This window comes from Pezoporus occidentalis, unplaced genomic scaffold (genome assembly GCF_034315485.1).
Source record: "Pezoporus occidentalis ecotype Australia unplaced genomic scaffold, CSIRO_AGI_Poc_V1 ctg2, whole genome shotgun sequence".
NCBI classification, from domain to species: Eukaryota; Metazoa; Chordata; class Aves; order Psittaciformes; family Psittacidae; genus Pezoporus; species Pezoporus occidentalis.
In genome coordinates this window covers 10,323,153-10,342,251 of record NW_026913855.1, presented here as the reverse complement: position 1 = coordinate 10,342,251, position 19,099 = coordinate 10,323,153, and the positions used below count along the sequence as shown (strand labels likewise).

Sequence of the window (19,099 nt, the reverse complement as noted above, 5' to 3'; positions counted from 1 at the left end):
GTTGAATATCCGCATGCCACATACACCCAGTAGAACACATGGTATTGAATCATTTTCTGATCAAGCCCCAAAGGGGATTTTACAGACTGATCCTATTAATTACCACCTATTAGTTATCTGGAAGTAAAAGCGGGGGGGGGTTGTATGTGGTCTCTGGTGGAGAATCAAGGTTTTTCAGCACATTGTCTCTTCCCACTCTGCATACAGTGGCTGAAAATTAACTGCCATAGTGTCTCTGTGAGCAGGAGGTCCTGCTACTATCAGGAAGGACATAGAGTTGCATAGCTGAGTGTTATTTTTCACACTTTACAGAGACTCTTAAAGATTTGCTCCTTTCAGTCCTAAAGGAATACAGACTCCTGATAGCCTCAGAGGGATTTCAGGCAGATCATCTCTCCCCAGGGTATCAGCTGACTCTAAGTAGTAAAGACCAAGCTGAAGATCCACAGGGCATGCTCTGGCTTCTCTCACCCCCCAAAAAAAAGTGAAGAAGTGAAGAAAAACAGAACTAAAAATCTGGAGGAGGTCACTGTATCTGCACTAGAACAAGGCTTTTCTCTCCTATCCACTCTCTCTCCTCCTGCACCATGTCCCTGAGTGAATAGATGTGGCCCCTTTTCTCCCTGCAAGTCCAAGGCAAAGCAAAATGACCCCTGTACCTGCTCAAGTCTCCTGCTGCCTGGTGGGAATCCTCTCACCAAGGAGGGCAAGTAAGGAGCCCTTAATTTTACAGATCCTCACCCAGGTGTCCCTTATGTCAAGACACAAGGGATGGAGGGTGTCACCCCCCTTTGCCATCTAGGTCTTTTTGGAGTTCACTTCGGAAGGAACCAGGGAAGTCACTTTTCCAGTACAATCAATAGCTAAGGAGTAGGATTTTTCTACCTTGCCACATCCTAGACCTTGACAAAAAATACATCGCATGTGTAAAGCCAGCAAAATAATTCATACTATCTGAATACTGTAGATTTTTAAAAAATGCATTTTTCTTAAAATCCTGAAATCCGATACTATTTTTTCTGCTTCAAGAATAAAAAGAAAAGCATATATTTTAAGGTTAACCATGCTAACATGGCTGATTGAAAAGCATTAGTGTGGATAGACACGCAGCAACTGATGTAAGGCCATAAATCTGTGCATTCTGCGCTGCTCTCTGGAGATGTCCAATTCTTAGCCTTGGTTGCAGAGGTATATTAGGCTCCCACCTTCAGGCATCTGTACTGCATTTAAACTACATGTTGGAAAGGCAAGGGAGATTGGATATTGCTCAAAATGTACCCCACAGCCAGTGATTACAATCAAATGACAATTGCCTGTTTGGGGTTTTGAGGTACTTCATCAGCCGTAATTTATACTTTGCTACATCTATAGCTCTGGAAAACATAGCTTTTCTCTCTGTTTGCCCTGGTTTGACTTATTTTTTCTGCAGTGATTCCACTATTCAGAAACCAATGGTAGCAGATTATCTCTAACTAGATATTTCACGTGCAAATTACTTGTAACAAAGTGGCCAGAAAAAAGCTTTTACATTGCTCGCATTCCTTCTCTTTATTGGGGAAAACAAAAAATGCTTGTGACAAATTCTGGATGGGTTAGGCTTTTGTATATCCCCACAAAACAGATGAGGTTCTTCAAAAGGAATGGAGAAAGTCAGTCATACATTAAGTTTCCTGAATTCCAGGAAAAAGAGGAAAAGGGTGAAGTCGTCACTGAAATGTTAAGTACTATACTTCATACAGAAAAAAAGATGACCTATATTGCCATTATGCTGAACAAGGCGAAAATAAATTCTTATGGGGAGATGTATCCTTAAAGCTCTCTTCAGCTGCTTTATGTGCAAGCAGACTGTGACCCTGGTGTTTCAAAGAGTCGCAACAAATACTCAATCCCACTTGTTTAAAATGAGATAATGGAAATCATGACTCTTAAAACCACATGGAATTTTCCTAAAAAAAAAAAAAAGAAAAAGTTTACTAAACTGTGGTGGGCAAAATTACAGCACTTTATGAAAGTACAACTGGTTCTGTACCTTCTGTGTGTGGGTAACAGCATGAAGGCTCCTGGAGCATTCAGTGGATTGTAGAAGGTGGTTACAGGATTTGAATTATTCCTGCTAAAGCTAAAGCTTACCAATTATTGAGAATAATATTATGATGCAGCTTCTGAAATGGCAACCTGTGGCCAACACTTGCAGTCAGGCTGTCAGAGAAGGCTGTAAGCTGGGAGCTTGGCACACAAGGAATCTCTTACAGAAAGTATTTACCCAGAGGATACTCTTAAAAATATTGATAAAATCTGAAAACAAAACTGAATTTAATGTTTAAAGGAGAGGTTACACTTTGGGACACGAGATGTAAAGTGTTAAATAGGGGCTTGCTCCCCTCTGCCCACTAAAACAGCCTGCCAACGACAAAGCACTTCACCTTCTGAAAACTTTGGTTTCACTGTACTTGATGTGGGAGGTTGAAGGAGACTCAGAAGTTCAGTAAAGACCATAAAATGCACAGTCAAATAGGTGACACAATCATATCCCATTGCAGAGGAGCTTAAATTTCCCTGTGATATTAGACTGGATTTAAAAAGGAAGTTGCAAGCACTGTGGACTTCATCAAAAACCTGCAAGGAATAGATGTGTTCATAAAAGGAGTGATTTGCTTGTTTGCCTCAGTGGTCTGATGGATTGAATCCACCAGAGGAGTGTGAATTTGGAGAAACTCAGACTTTCCTTCGCTCTGAGGAACTGGAAATTTCCTGGGAAAATGCGTATAAAAGAAGAGAACCCAAACACCTAAAGTTTACAGAGTAGAAGTCTAAATTCACCTCCTCCCAGAGGTTATGCGTAACGTACAGTATCCAAACAGAATCTGACCAGAGGCTCTTCAAAACCGTTTTAAAACTTGAGAACATCACAACAGGAGTTACACTGGCAATGCAAGATATGCTCGCTACAGATGTCTGGGTTGGATTTCAACCCCGCACAACTGGTGACTCAGCTTCGCCTGTTGCAAGCTGGCTATCAATTTGCAGAAGGTCACTGAGGTCCATTCCAAAATATTTTTTTGTTCAGCCAAACCAAATGCTGACTGTTCTGCAAAAGGGTGAAGCTGACACTAATGTTTTCCATGATAGTAGCAGCCAACCCCAAAAGCGGGAGGAATGTGAATGCCTAGTATCAGTCACAGCTCAGGAGTCTGTGCCTCATGCAATGAAAAGAAAAAGTCAAATGTGATCTAAAGCTCACAGGAGGTTTGAGTAAACTCACTTAAAGAAAACAGCAGCCTCTGAACTTCACCCGACTTGGACACTGTTCCTCTATTTGTGTTTCTAAAAGAAGTAATTATTAGCTTTGTACTCTTCCTACTTTGTCCACTTCTAATAAAATGAGGAAAAGATACTTTGTCCTGAACTTTAAATCTTACCATCTATAACCTTCTTCCTTTTTCAATGTAGGCTAATGCTCGTTAAGCACTGCACCAACTTGCTCTGATGTCTTGGAGCAGTGGGTAGGACACTCAGTTTCCAGCCAAGTGAAGAACATACTTTGCATCTCCGCTGAGTAACTGGATAAAGGTTTGTCCTCAAATCTGACAATAATGGAAAGGATGGGTTTAAGTATCTAAGAAGAAAGCTTTAAAATAACTGATTCCAAGAGCATCTTCCCATAGCAACATGCTTTTAAAAATAATTGAGAGAGGTTAACAGAGAATTGCTGCATAATTATACAAATATGTCTTCATCTTTTACCACTGGGTTCTTAATCACAAAAGTGTGTTTCAGACAAGAAGCTGAATCTCCTGCTCCAGGTAAGCTTATGAAAATAAGCAGGAGCCAGTGAAATGCCTGGTCAGAATAACTGTTTGACACTGAATAAGGACATCATGAATAGGTCAACGTCACTGTGAAACTAGCCCAACAATCTCCCTCCTGCCTAGAGCCCAGGAATAGTATTGAAGCTAATAATCACACAGAGACTTTTATCAAAATCCAAATGGCCAGGAACACTTGATCCCTATGGAAATGAGCTGGAGATAAGAAATGTTCTGCCTCAGGTATTTGGCAGGACTGCCAAGCTGCACAACATGGAAGGCTTTTGCCAAGGTAGGTTTTGGCTTGCCGCCTATCTCGTTCCAAACAGCCACGAAACTGGTGGAAGCCTTTGATGTTCTGCCACGACACAGTCACAAGTGTGAACAATTTACATGTGCAGTCACCAGTCCAGACTTCTTTTTAAATGGCAGTTGCTTTCAATTCATTGCCCAGTTGATGAATTCCTGTGGAAGATGGCCGAACCTCTGGTATGAATGTTTGCCTGAAAAGAAGAAACACAGGTTTGCAAGGAAAAAACAGCCTCTTCCTTGCTGACCGAGGCCATTGGCATTGCTTGTTCTGCTGGCTGTCCATCAGTGGACCAGACGAGTGGGTATGGGTGAACAGAGAAAAGCCACAACATAAGCTGCTCATCAGTGACCCTCTGTTCTTCTATCAGTACAAACAGAAGCCTTGTATGGATGAAAGTCTAATTTCCCTTTCCCCTGTCATTCTATAGCAGGTTTGTTTCTTCACAATACTGTTTGCAATTTGCTGTTGCTTTTTTCTTTTTCTTAAAGCCAAATCACCCAAGCCAGGTGTTTATTGACAGTTGACTCCTTCCTTCGTAGCATTTCTTCTCGATCCTGATGTAACCTCTCATCCCCTGGCTGCTGCTGGCAGCTTTTCGCTTCTAGCAGATGTCTCCAGCTGCAGAGGAACTTGAGTTTTCTGACTGTGTTTTGTATTTTCAGATTCCTCAGATGCAGCTTCCTCACTGGGCAGCAGAGGAGAAAAAAAGGCTGGGCAAGTCTGCAGTGGGTCATTTGGTGCAGTGTACTTGGTACAGCTGATGTCTCTCACCTTTCCTCGAATATACTGGGTGTGTATTGAGCAAATGTCCTGGCAAGAGGCATGTGCCAGCCAAACTCTACCAGTCCAGAGCAAAACTAACTGGAATTTCACTCTTTACTTCAGATGCAGCAGGTCCTGGAGGTCTAGTGGTGTAAAACAGAGCCCATTGGATGAATGAAGGGAGCCATCTCCCTTCCTTTTCCTCTATTTTTTTTTTCTTAATTTCAAAAGTCCACGGACTCCTTGATTTTAGGCTGCATAAAATCAGATTAAAAAAAGCCATTATGAAAGAAGTACTTGGTATTTCTAAGGCAAAGTCTAACAGCTTGAGACAACATTACTAACATGCTGTAAAGGGAGTTTTGACCTTTGTGGGGTAAAGTATAAATCAGCGGTTATGCTTGGAAAGACAAAGTCTGCTGGGCTGACCGCACTGCAGAGCTCTATTTGCACAAGCTGGCCTGGGTTCCAGGTAGCTACAAACTGTTTAACTCTAGCAATACAAGGCCCTTACCTCTCAAATCTTCAATAGAAAGTACAACAAAAATATTAAATATTGTGTTATGATTTTTCCCCAACCTCTTTCTTTCCCTTTTGTTATTGAGGCCATTATTTTGTTTGATAACAATTTTCTTGAGCAAAATCAACATGCTCTTTCTCCAACTTGAACTAATTAATGCTCTTATTTCCCTCCTAAACCATATGCGCACAGCCACACTTGTTTTGTAAGCAGAGAGTAGAGAATAGGCTCTTCTTGAAATTTTTGAAAGGATTTCTTTAGGAGAACCATGAGCTGAGCTGTGAGCCACTGGTGCAGGTGCCTGCTGTTGACAGGTAGTGAGAGAGTACCTAGGGCCACGCTTGTGCAGATTAAGTGAGCAAGGCCTGTGCACGTTATCCCAGTAATTCCCATCTGTGATAAAGAACAGAATAGTTTAGTTGGAAGAGACCTAAAATGATCGTCTAGGCCAACTGTGAGCATGACTAGCAGGGTGCAAGCAGCAGTGAATGCCAAGTAACATGTAAATAGATGAATGTAGTTATGTCAGCATTACATGCCTACACAAGCATAGCTTAATAAAGACTTTGCCCCTTCTTAGCCTCTCCACAGGTAACATCCAGTTTGGGATGGTGTTCTCAAGACTCACTGTTGTACCTTGAAGCTTGCTCCCAGCCCATGTAAGCACAGACTCATGACAAAACTGTCTGTACACTAGGTGAGCCTGAGTTTGCACACACAATATAGGAGCAGGCATGCAAAGAAACACTCCTCACCGAGCATGTCTCTTATCCAGGTGTAAAGGAAAAAAATTATCAAGGGAAAATATTACATGTGAAAATAAGGTTCTTGAGTATGGATTCAATTTTTATTAAATATTCCAGTCAGGTCCTGCAAGATTGGAATTTGGTGATTCATACATTTGAGGCAATTAGGCTTTGAGTTGCCATCCTTACATTTATTTGGATATTTTCTATAGTATATACACGTGCTTCCACAGTTAGTCTGTATGTAAGGTGTAAGTTATCTGTCTGAGGACTCTCCCTGAGTCACTGAGTTCCTTCAGGGGGTCCTGATTCCTTTCTTCTGATAATTCTTAAGGAATATCTTAGGTGCTTTCTGGTTTTTGCTTTATCTTTAGAAACCCGGTTATACAGTAAAAGTGACAGTAAGCATCTGCATGGAGCAGGTTGTGACTCCCATTATAGGTGAAAATCCACCCATCTTGCTCCTGAACTAAGTATTGCTATTCCAGTCACACTATTTCTGTTAAGAATCTGTCAGCAGCCTTAGAGGAGGATGCAGAAAATATACATATATTTGCACTAAGTGAGTTTTCAACATCAGATGTTTGGCTACCATCTTATGACCAAGGGAATTTAAAATGAATGCTGTTAGAGCCTTTGGTCTTTTGAAGCAGAAATCCAGCTCAAAGCCTGTTTAATTTAATTTAATTGTTCATTTAATTTAATTTATTTAATTCTAGTATTTGAAGATCTCTTTAGAATAAAAAAGCCACTGGACTGACTTAATTCCTACTTGATTATTCCTACTTGATTACACTACATTCCATTAAGGTATTCAAACAATCTCTGTCTAAAAATTATGCACACTGTAGAACTTGTCTTATGTAAGCACTCATTAGGGGTTTTGCATTGTTTTAATGTATACATGCAGAGAAAAAGGCCTACATTAAAACACCACGAAGAATGCAAAATTAAGCACTTGAAAGACAGAAATTACACAAGGTAAAGTAGCTTGTGTAAATCTAATTTGGCCTCTCTGTGTGTTCACATACTGCCTATGTGTTATACATGCATACATATATATAAGGTGTATAATATTTATGTATGTACAGTAAGAAAAGCCTTTAATTACATGACTACCTACTGTTTTTTTCCACTGAGTGCTTGCTTTATTCAGTGAACAGGATAGACCTGCTTCACATGTGGGTCACCTTACTGCAAAGAAGGCTGTTCCCTATACAAGACTGTTTTGTTAATTGTAGAGGTGGATGACTCACAAATGAGGTGGGAGACTGGAAGAAGAGTGTAAGGGGTGTCACTGTTTCTTCAGAGAATTAAATTCATTACTTAGAAAGTCAATGGTCTGGCTGCTGGCAGGTATAGAAGTATCTGGAAAAGCTCCTGAACCCCCCTCAAGAAAAATGATCAGGACAAGGTTATGCAATTTGAGTTGCTGGTCTGAGTGAACTTCACTCATTTACCCGACTGTAAAGTATGGGGTGCATGGAGGAGCTGCTCTGCAGGCAGATTGGAAGGGGAACTAATTTCTAGCTAGGAAATGGTCACAAGCAGCTGGTGGATGTAAATTCTTCTGGTGGCACTGCTGTGTCCAGAATATAACATCTGTTCACAACCTGGACCAAGTTAGGGTAGAACTACCTTGGGTTTATCTTTCTTACTGTACAGTCACTAACAGTCTACACCAGCTCATTGTCTCCATTGACCAAATTCATAATCATCTCATTACAAAAGAAAACAATAAAAAAATGGCGGTGTGACAAAGTTTATTTTTCTTAAATCCAGGTTAACTGGATTTAATTATCTTACCTAGTTTTAATTCTTTACTAATTCATTGCTTCATCAGCTATTCCATCATTTTGCCCAAGAGTGATGTCAGGCTTCTGTGTGTGTGATGAAGAGTGATGTCTCTTCCTCAAAACACCGTATGATGTTATTCTAGTTGCATTGGTCTCATTCTGTGAGTGACTGCCTTGAGACTCTGGAGTCTGATTTATAAAAGCACTGCACATTCACAGTTGCGAATAGGAGCTGTGCTTTGAAAATACGAAATGCTGCACCACACTCAAGAATGCTAAACTGCTAGGAGCTGCAAATACTCAAAACTTCATGGTTTTCACCTTAACCCATCGCCTTTGAGTTTCCCAATATGAAAAGAAAGTAACCTTCCCCTTATGGAGACACTGTGAAAATAAATGCATTAATATCTGCAAAACACTTGGATACTTCATAAGGGAGAATTATAAGAAATCCCATGAGGACATTAATCATTCGTTCTTGAGAGCAGGGTTTGAAGATAGATAGTGCATTAAATAAGTCATGGGGCTCCATACTGAACAAGAAGAAAACAAAATATTGAATTGATCCTCATTAAGACCCAGATTCTCAAAGGTATTTTAAGTGCCTAAATCCTGCTGAGAATCAGGGCTTAAGTGGTCATCTTTATTTATTTTTTTTTTTTACTTTTTTTTTTTTTTTTTACTGAATAAGTCAGGGGATTGCAAGAAAAATTGTACATAATAGTGTAATTATAGGTTGCATCAAAGTGCACTGTTAATTAAAAGTTGCATCAGAACACAGGTGCACAAGATTTGGGGCACAAATTAACATTGCCCAAGCAATCTGATTTACAGCATTTACCAGTGTTGGATTGCTTGACTTTGCAACATCTATCATCTTTTCCAATAATTAGTGTATAACTAATTTTCTCTGGTTTTGAGACAATAAATGAACCCACTCACATTCCCCATCACATTCATCCCCAGCAGACAAGGGATGTGAACCCTTCCCCTGTTGCATCCCTCCCCATATGGTGTACAGACCTCTGCCAGCAGAGTAAATGACACAAGTAATAGGTTGTCATCTTCTATTTGAATCAGCATCAGGGAGGGACAGAACATTTTGCCAGTGAGTTTCACTAACACTTGCTGACATCAGAAGAATGGGGAAAGTCAGATGTCTTTGGTTCAGTCAGGATCAGAGGAGAACACAATGAAATAAGTACAGGCTTTTCCACCTGTTCCCTAAGTGGCTTAGTCCTTTTTAACATTTTCAGCTTATTCCTCTTTCTTTCTATTTACCTTGCCTCACATCTAGCTCTCACAGTACTCACCTGGCCCTCCTGAGCTGAAAATCCCCTGCAATATCTGGATAAAGCCCTGCACATCCTGATCTGACCTCATAGCTGATCTTGGTATGAAAGGAGGTGGTGGGACTAGAGACCTCTTGATCCTTTCCAACTTGGAATACCATGTGGCCTTATGAAGACATTGTGCTTTTCTCCAGAATATGAATAGTCTGCATTCCAAGAGGTGATTTTATTTATCAATCTGTGTACCAAGTAGCTTTGGTTTATTGCACTGTCATAATTTCACCTCTACAGAACAGGATAGCTTTAGACAAAAAAGGTAAGCATATATCCCATGAAACAATAAAATACAGCTAGTGCTGTTGTTACGTGGAATGAGGTGGTTGCATAAATTCCACATAAACCAGGAATTTAACTAGGAGCTCTTCGAAGTACTGTGGTTGGCCTTCCGAGAATCTGGAAATGTTAACACTAAAGCTAAGGAAGCTTGATTTTTATTTCCACCCCCACCCCTCCTTCTCTTTGTAAACATTTCTCTGGGTCCTGGCTTCAAATCCTCTGAGCTGTGGCGGGGTGCTGACAGACGGGATACCCATTCTGCAATGGAAGGCTTGCTCTGCAACTGGGCGAAGTTCACCAGTTTCCACTGCTGTCATGTCCCCAGCTCCGAGGCTGCCCGCTCCCTGTTCCAGCAGGGGTCAAACTGCTCCTTTCAGAGGAAACCAAAGCCGTCTTTTCTGCTCCTCTTCCCCAAACTATTGAGGATCCAGGTTATAATGGTACGCAATTTTCTTAATGTAACTCTGTAAATGTGTAAAAAATACACCAAAGGACATTGATTCGTTCTCTTCTTAAAGGCAACTTCCCTTTTAAATGCTATCTTTTTTTTCCTAGTGAAGAAGCATTGCAAAGATCCTATGTCTCCTCTCTGAGGTCAAAGGGACTGTTAGCGTCCCTTGCACAGGAGAGAGAAGCTCTCTTAACTAGAGAGAAGCTCTGTAATCTTAGCTTCATCATTTACCCATGTGTAGGAGCCACCATGCAGATGGAATACCACTTTCGAGTCTATCTCATTTCCTCATTCAAAACAAAACCAATTTTCACAAGAATATGTAAAGACATTTCTGTTATTATGGGAGGTATTTTTCTGTGAAGTTTTGCCTCAGTAGTACTTATTTCATCAAAAATTTATTTCTTAACTACTACAAATGTATTTATGTTTTTATCCTCAACTTGCTTGTACTCAGAAAGAGTCTCTCGAGGATCACCATTTCAAGGATGGGAGAACTTTTACTATGTAAAAATATGTAACACTCAGGAATATGCTACCTTTAAAATTTTTCAGTTCCATCTAAATCTCAGGGTGTCAGAGCAGCCCACAAAAGGCTTTTTGGATGAAAATGTTTGATCAGCTTGAGTAAGGGTTGTCACCTCTTGTTATGGGCTTTTTGTTGTACTGTATGACTTTGTTTCTACAGGTCTACTCATTCACAGTATGAATACTTCCCTCTCTAAGGGTTCTTCTTTTCCCTCCCATCTCTTCCAGGTTTTCAATTCTTTGCTTTCTTCAGTCAAATTTACCTTTCTTCAGAACTTCAACTTGAGACCTCTGTTCCCAAAGTCCTTTTCTCCTCTCCATTTCTCCCTGCCAATCCCAGCCCATGCCACAGCCTTTTCCTTTTTGTGGGAAAGACAGCAAGTGGTAGCTGGGAGTTTCTAGAAGACCTTTCCCAGACAACCCCTTCAACGAGGAAGTTGAGGAAAGCTAGGAAGCAACTGATCAGGCTAAATCACAAGCTCACAAAAGGAAGCACAGAGAAGGTGGATCAGGTTTCCATGGGGTGAGTACAGAAGTATCACCTAGCAAGAGCAGATGGGGACAAACACAAAAAAGCCAGTACGACAGATAAGACTTAACTAGCAAGAGCATCTCAAGTAACAAGAAGTCATTCAGCAAGTACGTCAGTGGTAAGAGGAAGTCAAAAGCAAGTGGATTACTCATCAGCGAGAGAAAGCCATTGACTGATGCTGAGAAGTCTCAGGAGTGGCTCAGGCCTTTTTTGCATCTGGCTTGGATGAAAGAGATCACTTATAATCAGGTGATTGACATAACATATGTGAATGACAAGGGAATAAGGTTTCAGCCTGGACTGGGACAGAACCAGTTGCAGGGGTACTTGAATAACTTAGAGGTGTTCAAGCCAACTGGCTGGCTGGACTTCATGCCGACATACAGAAGGAAGTGGTTCAGACAGTGTTGGAAATGTCAGGGAAGGAGGCCAAGGACCCTGCAGATAGAAAAAGACAAAACTGGTCCCTATCTTTAAAAAGGGCATTTAAAAAGAAGAAAGAAACCGTCCAGGCATCCATTTTTTCCCCCTAAAAACACCTAGAAATAGGCTTGGCTTTTCTAGCCTGAAATAGACACATTATTTGTAAACAGATAGAAGGAAACAATGAGATAAGCAACTATTGACATGGACTTGTCAGCATGAAGTTGGGATAAGCTTGGGCAAATTTCCTTTGGCAATAGAAGAATGGGCTTTTTATGGGAAAAAGGAGCAAGGGCCGCAGTCATCTGTGCCTTGAGTAGGCTCTGCACATTCGGTCATTAATGAGTGAGCTCAATTTATGTGAAAAATGTGGGCATTGGATACAAAACTGTGGAAAGCACAGTTGTCAGTGGTTTATTGGCAAATGGGATTATAGATTCAATTCCAAAAGGGTCTGTCCTGGATGTTTCATTAGCAGCCTTCAGAGATGGCATTAACTGGGGGGCAACTGCAAGTACACTGAAAGATGAAATTAGAATTCAAAATATTCCTAAAAAATTGTTTGGAAAACAAAGAATGTGACTGAGAAGAAAGGAGCTGTTCTGGCAGGCAGGGTTAACTCCCTGTACACACAAAGGCTGGGGCACAGCAGGCAGCAGCTGATGGGAAACCAGAGAGCTAAGGCAATCCCTAGCCAAGAAGACAGCAGAAGAGGACAAATTACAGCTACTTGTCACATTGAAAACATGGCACAGGGACATGATAACAGTCATCAGATGTAAAAGGGTGCTGCAACACAGGAAGAGAAGGAGAAGACTTTCCTAGGCAGGGAGCACCAGGTTCTCCTTTCACCCAGGAGTATTTAGATCAGATGGGAGGGCAATGGAGCTGGTAAAGGGCCTAGAGCACAAGTCTTATGAGGAACAGTTGAGGGAACTGGGGTTGTTTAGTCTGGAGACGAGAAGGCTCCGGGGGGGGGACACCTTATCACTCTCTATAGCTATCTGAAAGGCAGATCAAGTGAGGAAGTGACTGGTTGCTTTCCCTTAATAACCAGTGATAGAACAAGAGGTAACAGCCTCAAGCTGTAACAGGGGTGATTAGACTGGGTATCAGGGAAAATTTCTTCACCAAAAAGGGTGATCAGGCATTGGAACAGGCTGCCTAGGGAAGTGGTGGAGTCAGTGTCCCTGGAAGCGTTCAAAAACCATTTAGATGAGGCCCTATGTTTAGTGGTAGTCTTGGCAGTCCTGGGGTAACAGTTGGACTTGATGATCTTAAAGTTTTTTTCCAGCCTGGTTGATTCCATAAACCTCTGGGGAGGCTGTTGGGCTGCTCTGGTGCTGGGCATCCCCCTGAGCAGTGCTGAGGAAAGCCCTACAGAAGGGATCCAGACCGAGCAGTAGATTGGAAACCTTTTTGGTGTCCTGTGTAAGAAAAGGAGCTAAAGGGAAGAAGATGTACAGTACTGTCTCACAGAGACTGGCTCAAGTAAATGAAAATCCACCAGCAACTTGCTCTTCCATTTATACTCAGTAATGATGCCAGTCCTCTTCTAATGCATGCAAGTATCTTCTGCTCACTAGCCATGTTGATGTGCAGAAGCATATATCGATCTGTTGTCTCTCATTCCCTTCTCACAAAGGAAAAACATAACTGCTCGGTTCAGTAATGCATGGGCTATACTTCATGAAGAAAATAGTTGGAGACATTTACACACTGAAGTAAATTTAGCTTAATGTAAAAATAACCTTCACAAATTTGAAATGTCTGTTTCACAATTAAAGCAAGGTGTTGATATGATTTTTTAACTGGGTACTAATTTCACAGGCTAACTGAAGCAACACAGGCACATCTCGCATTGCTCCAGATCTCACAAACGCTCCCTTCAACTGCGGGTTCTTCCCCGCAGGTCTGTCCCCTCTCCGGCCTCCTCCCGTCAGTCCCCACTGGCTGCTCCCGCCGCGGTGCCTCCAGCTCCGCCAGCCGTAGCTGCTCTGCATTATTAAAGCCATACCGCTAAATAATTGATATGGAAATAAGAGCGCGCTGCAGATCCAGTGCATCTCCCTCCATCCCCGGCCCTCACCCCGTCCAGACCCCTACCCGCTCCAGTACCTGCCCCGGCCCGCCGGCCGAGCGCGGCCACGAGGCGGCGCGGAGTCCGGCCCCGCACCTCCCTCCCTTCTCTTCCCTCCCCGCCCCGCGGCGCCGTCCCGCCCCCGGCCGCGGCGGGTCCCTGGAGGGGGCCGGGCCGGGCCGGCTGCGCGGTGCGGCGGGAGCAGGTGCGGCCGCCCGGCACCGAGGGGCGGAGCGGGGGGCGGTGGCTGCGGGGCCGAACCGGGCCGGCAGGTGGGGGCTACGGGGAGGCGGAGGGAGAGGGGTCGGGCCGGCTGTCCGCTTCTAGAGGTGCCGCCGGCGGCACGGCGCGGGTCGGATCGGCGAGTGAGCGGGCTGCCGCGGGAGGTGCACGGCGGTGTCGGTCCCCGCAGCCCGGGCCGCGGAGAGGCCGGCGGGGCCCCTTGCTGCGGAGACAGATGTGCGGGACGCGGGGCTGCGAGGGGCCGGCGGGGGGGTGCTGGGGGCTGCCGCCGCCACTGCTGCCGCGGCCGGAGGGGGACCCTTAGCTGTGCGGGAAACGGTGAAGCCGCGTCGGGAGCTGTTATTTTCCTCTCCTCCTTCCTTTGCCTTCCCTCTGCTCCCTCCTCCTCCTCCTCACCACCAAAACCGGGAGAGGAGGCGTGTTCGTAGAGCCTTGCTGCACCGGTTTTGCTTGGTTTGTTGTTGCAGGCTTTGGTTAGCAGGGTGGTGGTGGTGGTGGCTTTTCTTTTTTCCTTTTCTCCCTCCACTTCTACTCTCCCCCTCTCCTTTGGCCCGTTGCATGCTCGGATCCGGCTGGATCCTTCCTTTTATTTTCGGTGGTGCCACTCGGAGGGGGGAAGGGAGAGCTGGGATGAGTGCAGCTTGACGCACAGGCAAGGGGAGGGGGGGCACCGCTGGCAGCTGCAGCGGTTCGTGGCCGCAGGGTGCGGGTGAGGAAGGGAGCGAGCGAGGGGCTCGGTTCTTCCCCCTTTCTTCGCCCCTCTGCTTCCTCCCCTCTTTTCCTTCCCTTCCCCCCCTCCCTTCATCCGTCTCCTGCCGGGTCCGGCTAGGAGCGTGTGTGCAATATATTACGTTGTAAGGTGTGTGTGTGTGCGTGGAGGAGAGGGAGGGAAGAAAGGAAGGAAGGACTCGCGAGGGAGCCGGGGCTGCCCCAGCTCCCCCCTATGTGAGCCCCCCCGGACAGCTGGATGGCGATAGACCGGCGCCGCGAGGCGGGCGGCGGGGGCCGGCCGCTGCCGGAGGAGAACGGCTCGGTGCCGGGAGCCGGAGGAGGGGGCGCCGCCGTTCCCCCGGGGCCGCCCGCCGCGGGCTCCGCCGGGGCCGAGATCCAGGCGGTGCCGGTGCCATCGCCGCCCGCCGCCGCCTGCAGCCCGCTGCTCCTCGACTACGATGGCTCTGTGCTGCCCTTCCTCGGGGGGCTAGGCGGCAGGTACCAACGGGCCCTGGTGCTGCTCACCTGGGTCCCAGCACTCTTCATCGGCTTCAGCAAGTTCTCGGACTCCTTCCTCCTGGACCAACCTGACTTCTGGTGCCGGGAGGCGGACGGGCAGGGCAACTGGAGCGTGTCCTTGGCGCCGAGCCACGCCAACCGCAGCGATAACGGCAGCATCTTCCCGCCGCCCGGACTGCCCACCCCGGCGGGGGGCAACGCCAGCGAGTGCGACTGCCACGAGTGGCACTACCGCATTAGAGCCGGCCTCGTCCAGAACGTCGTGAGCAAGGTGAGAAAGGCGGCTTCCCTCAGCCCCTCCACCCTGTCATGCCCTCGCGGACCCCCTCTGCCCTACCCTGGCCCCACTCTGCACCCCGTTCATCCCAAGATGAAGGAAGCAGCTGGACACAATGCGGATCTGTCTGTTTGTGCGGCCGCCGAGTAGGTCAGGTGCCCTGTAGGTTACCTTTCCAACTGGGAGTAAATCTCACGTCCCTGCAGTCGTTTCCTTCCTAGGGTGTCACTCCAGGTGTCCATCCCGTGGCATTGTTACCTGGGCGCTGGTTGCGGCACTGAGCTGGAAGTTCTGATTTGGGATTCTTGGTGGCTCTTTGAGATCCCAGCAATGGCAGCTGCCCTGTCCTGGGCATGGGTGTCTGTGAGAAAGGCTCTGTGGGCCAGAGTGAGGGGAAAGAGCTGTGGAGAAGGCTCTGCTGGTGATATCCCTCATCTTTGTGCAAGTGTACTAATGCAGGCGTACAAACCAAAAAACCAGGTTGAATTTTAGGGAAGCTGATGAGATGATCACTGTTGGGAGGAAAATGAGACAAAGTTCTACTGAATTCTCTTTGTTTACTTTTTCTCTTCATAACTGTTTCAGTAGAACAATAAAGGAAGGAATGTCTCACACAAGTTGTTGTATTCCAGAGGCAGAAGCGCATGCTGCTCTGTTTTGTGTTGCCTAACATTAATAGCTAAGGTGGAAAAATTCTAGTGAGCAGGGTTGCGCTGCTTTCTGCTCTTACTTCATATTTGCTGAGTAGTGCATGGAAAACAAGAAAGAAAAAAAGCCTTTTCACCTGAAAGCTTTGGTTTGTGTGTGGTACCAGTGCTGTGAAAGCCTTGCCGCCTGTGGATGGGCCTCTTTGGTATGAACGGGCAGCTGGAGCTCCTGGAAATCTAAAATGAAACTGTTACACCAGGAAAATAGTTCCTTTAATCTCAAGACCCCCTCCTAAGATCGTCAAAAATAACTTCCTACCTGGGGGCAGTGTTTTGTATTAACTGTGTTTATCTAGTTGGGAGAAAGAAACACCGTGATAATCAGATGACTGGCATGATTGTGCTTTGGGTAACTGGCACACATTTGCATTTAATTGTTGAAAATCATTCTGTTTTCTCTTTGTGTCCCTTGAAAGCACGGGCAACAGAGGAAAAGCAGGTAACACAAATCCCTCAAAACCTTAAATCCAGAATGCTCCTTTCTTGAGAAAAACACTGGCACAGGGTGGACTTGAGTGGTTTGTGATATAGAAGTGTATAATGAAATTTGACATTTAAGAGAGGCAGATTTTTTTCTGTTTATAACCAGAGACAGAGCTATTCAGATACTTTAGGGTTTAACACTGAAGCTAAAGTGTGAAAAAAAAATAATAAAAATCTTGAAATGTTTCTTTTTAGTGTAAACTGCAAGAAAAAATTCTTTTTAAATGGTGGAGTCTTTTGAAGGTCGTTGTCAAGTTGGCCACAAAAGGTCAAGGGAGAGTTAAGTTTGCCATCGTGCATGCTTCTTTAAGAATAATAAAAAAAGTGTTCTTTGGAAGAACTTGCAGTAAAGGGCAGATCAATTTTAAGGGGTAAATAAACATCTGTGGTCTCTGCTGTCTTGTTTTCTATTAGAAAGAATAATAATCATCTTTTGAGACTATGGGTTTTTCCAATGTGGAGCTTTTATTTTTGTTGTAGGCTTGCTTCCAAAAACTTGGCATCTTTTCTGGCTTTGATTTGTAATCCCATCTAATTATAATAAGATTGTTTTCTTGGGGTCAGGATTCCGCCTTAGTTCGTGCTTTGGTTTTGTTTGGGGTGTTTTCTGAGTGGCTGTGCTGTCTCTTTGTATCTCAGTGAAGAAAAAAAGAGGAAAAACCCAGGCAGAATGTCAATGTAGCTTAATTTGGGCTTACTTTCATATAAACCCTCAAGAGCTCTGATACTGTGGGAGCAATTCTTGTAACTGCTGCCTCTTGTTACATGCATCTTCGCTGTCCTTTGTGTGAAAGAGCTGCCCTGGATGAATTCAGAAGACTGGATGTTCAGATCTCTCTTAACTCCCCTCAAAAATACATTTGTTTCTGTAATGGATTGTGCAATGTTCTCATCTTTCTAAAGACAGTTTTATTAAATCTTAGTCTAATGTAGACTCATCTGTGTAGTAGCCAGGGGTTATATTGAAATATCATAAAGAGAGCCAAAAGTATATTAATAAAAAATGCACTTTTGTTTGGCCAGTAAATCCCGTTGTTCTCATCTTCAGCGGTCCAGATTAATCACTGGTGAACGCTCCATCGTTGCTTTGTCTGCAGAAATGATGAAACAATTGTGGTCATTTAGCACAAAGCATATTTCCTGCTCTGCATTTTGTTGATGTACATGCACATGAGACTTCACTGTGCCCGGTTCCTCAGGGGCAGATAGCTGTCCTTTGACTGAGTTAAGTTTCACCATCTCTATAGCCTCTCTCTTAATGGAGACCTTCATCAGATGTTGTCTCTCTGCCCAGGCTTTCTCAGTTCTCCCTTCCATGGTGCCCATTTGCTCCCATCCTTTGTCCTGCTGGGATTATTGGAATGAAGATTTTCCAGCTCTGCTGTGTGCTTTGCTTAGCCCTGCTTGTCTTTAAGGCTTTGCTGGAGCCAGGAGTGGCCTTGCATCTTTCATGGAGAGTGGCATTGCCATGCTAGGTGCTGCCATTATCCTGACCTCCTTGGCTGGGTCACTGGGAACGGTGCTTTTTATAGTGCTGCCAGTCATTAGAAGTGGAAATGGTAATAAAGGAAGTACCGCTTATTATTTAACACTGTTGAAATACATATAGTGAAGAGGTCAGATGCATAATTTAACCACAGGAATTCCAGTGGCCATATTAAATCATCCATCTAAGCTAATGTCCTGACTTGGTACATAAATCTTGGACTTTAACTTGGTTTGTACATAAATATCTTCTTTGAGGACTATTCACTTGTAAGGCTTTTTCACTGCTATATGCTTCTTTGAGGATTTTCATCTATTCTTTATCACAATATCACCATTATCACACTGCTCTGAATAGTTCATGTGTATTGTTTGAGAGAGATGTAGCCTGAACTAGCTTTTAGGCAAAAGGCTAATAAAAAGACCAGCCCTGTCTTAAATGGTCCATGTATCTTGCCACTGTCCAAAGAAAGGATGCTGAGAAATACTGTCCCTTTTTTTGCCTTGGGGGAACCCTGAGGTCCTACTTTACCCATTTGCAAAGTGGTGCTTCAAGTAAGTTATTAGTGTTCACGCAATACGCAACAAAATGACAACATACATAGCCGTGAAGCCTTGCAGGAAGCTGGAGTGTGTACTTAGCAGGGACTTCTCTAACTCTCTCGTTAACTTTTTTAGTGCCTGGCTCTTCTGCCCATATGCAAAGCCAGCTGTAATCTTGGGGCAAAGTTTTCACGGAAGCTCTTGGTTACGGGACTGATGGTTGCTGTTTTTTTTCCTTCTGTTACTAGGATGACCTGTCCATTGTGTTCGATTGCATTATGTGGTGGGGTGGTTTGTTGTTCTGGATGCTGATTTGTATAATGTACCCCAAAAGCTGATGATGGGCAAGGACCGAAGCTTGATTAAATTGCAGAGGTTGATGGCACAGCATCCCTCTGTGGGCATCCGCAGTGTTCCAGATCGTTCTACCTCTTGGGGGTGGCACAGAGGGAAGTGGTTAGTTGAAGGCTGCATTTTAATCACCCAGAGCAATTATGTAATAATATTTCATGTCTTGTCACAAGGGAATTCTTGTTGTGGCTGCTT

The 19,099-nt window shown here is 44.4% G+C and overlaps 1 protein-coding gene and 1 long non-coding RNA gene across 3 annotated transcripts in view; both read left to right on the top strand.

The window, feature by feature from the left end:
- The window catches only part of LOC134163199 (uncharacterized), a 71,503-nt gene extending 60,982 nt beyond the window's left edge, over positions 1-10,521 (top strand). The window contains exons 2-4 of the long non-coding RNA XR_009964617.1: positions 3,451-4,549; positions 4,782-4,870; positions 5,982-10,521. This is a non-coding gene — a long non-coding RNA (uncharacterized LOC134163199). The remainder of the gene's footprint in view (positions 1-3,450; positions 4,550-4,781; positions 4,871-5,981) is intronic.
- Positions 10,522-14,657: 4,136 nt separating this feature from the next.
- SLC22A23 (solute carrier family 22 member 23) overlaps positions 14,658-19,099 on the top strand; it is a 110,186-nt gene continuing 105,744 nt past the window's right edge. The window contains exon 1 of one of the 2 annotated variants that reach the window (XM_062617803.1): positions 14,658-15,329. In XM_062617803.1, the coding sequence (XP_062473787.1) occupies positions 14,796-15,329 (534 nt within the window). In that variant the 5' untranslated portion in view covers positions 14,658-14,795. The remainder of the gene's footprint in view (positions 15,330-19,099) is intronic. The other variant, XM_062617804.1, reaches the window with a different exon arrangement.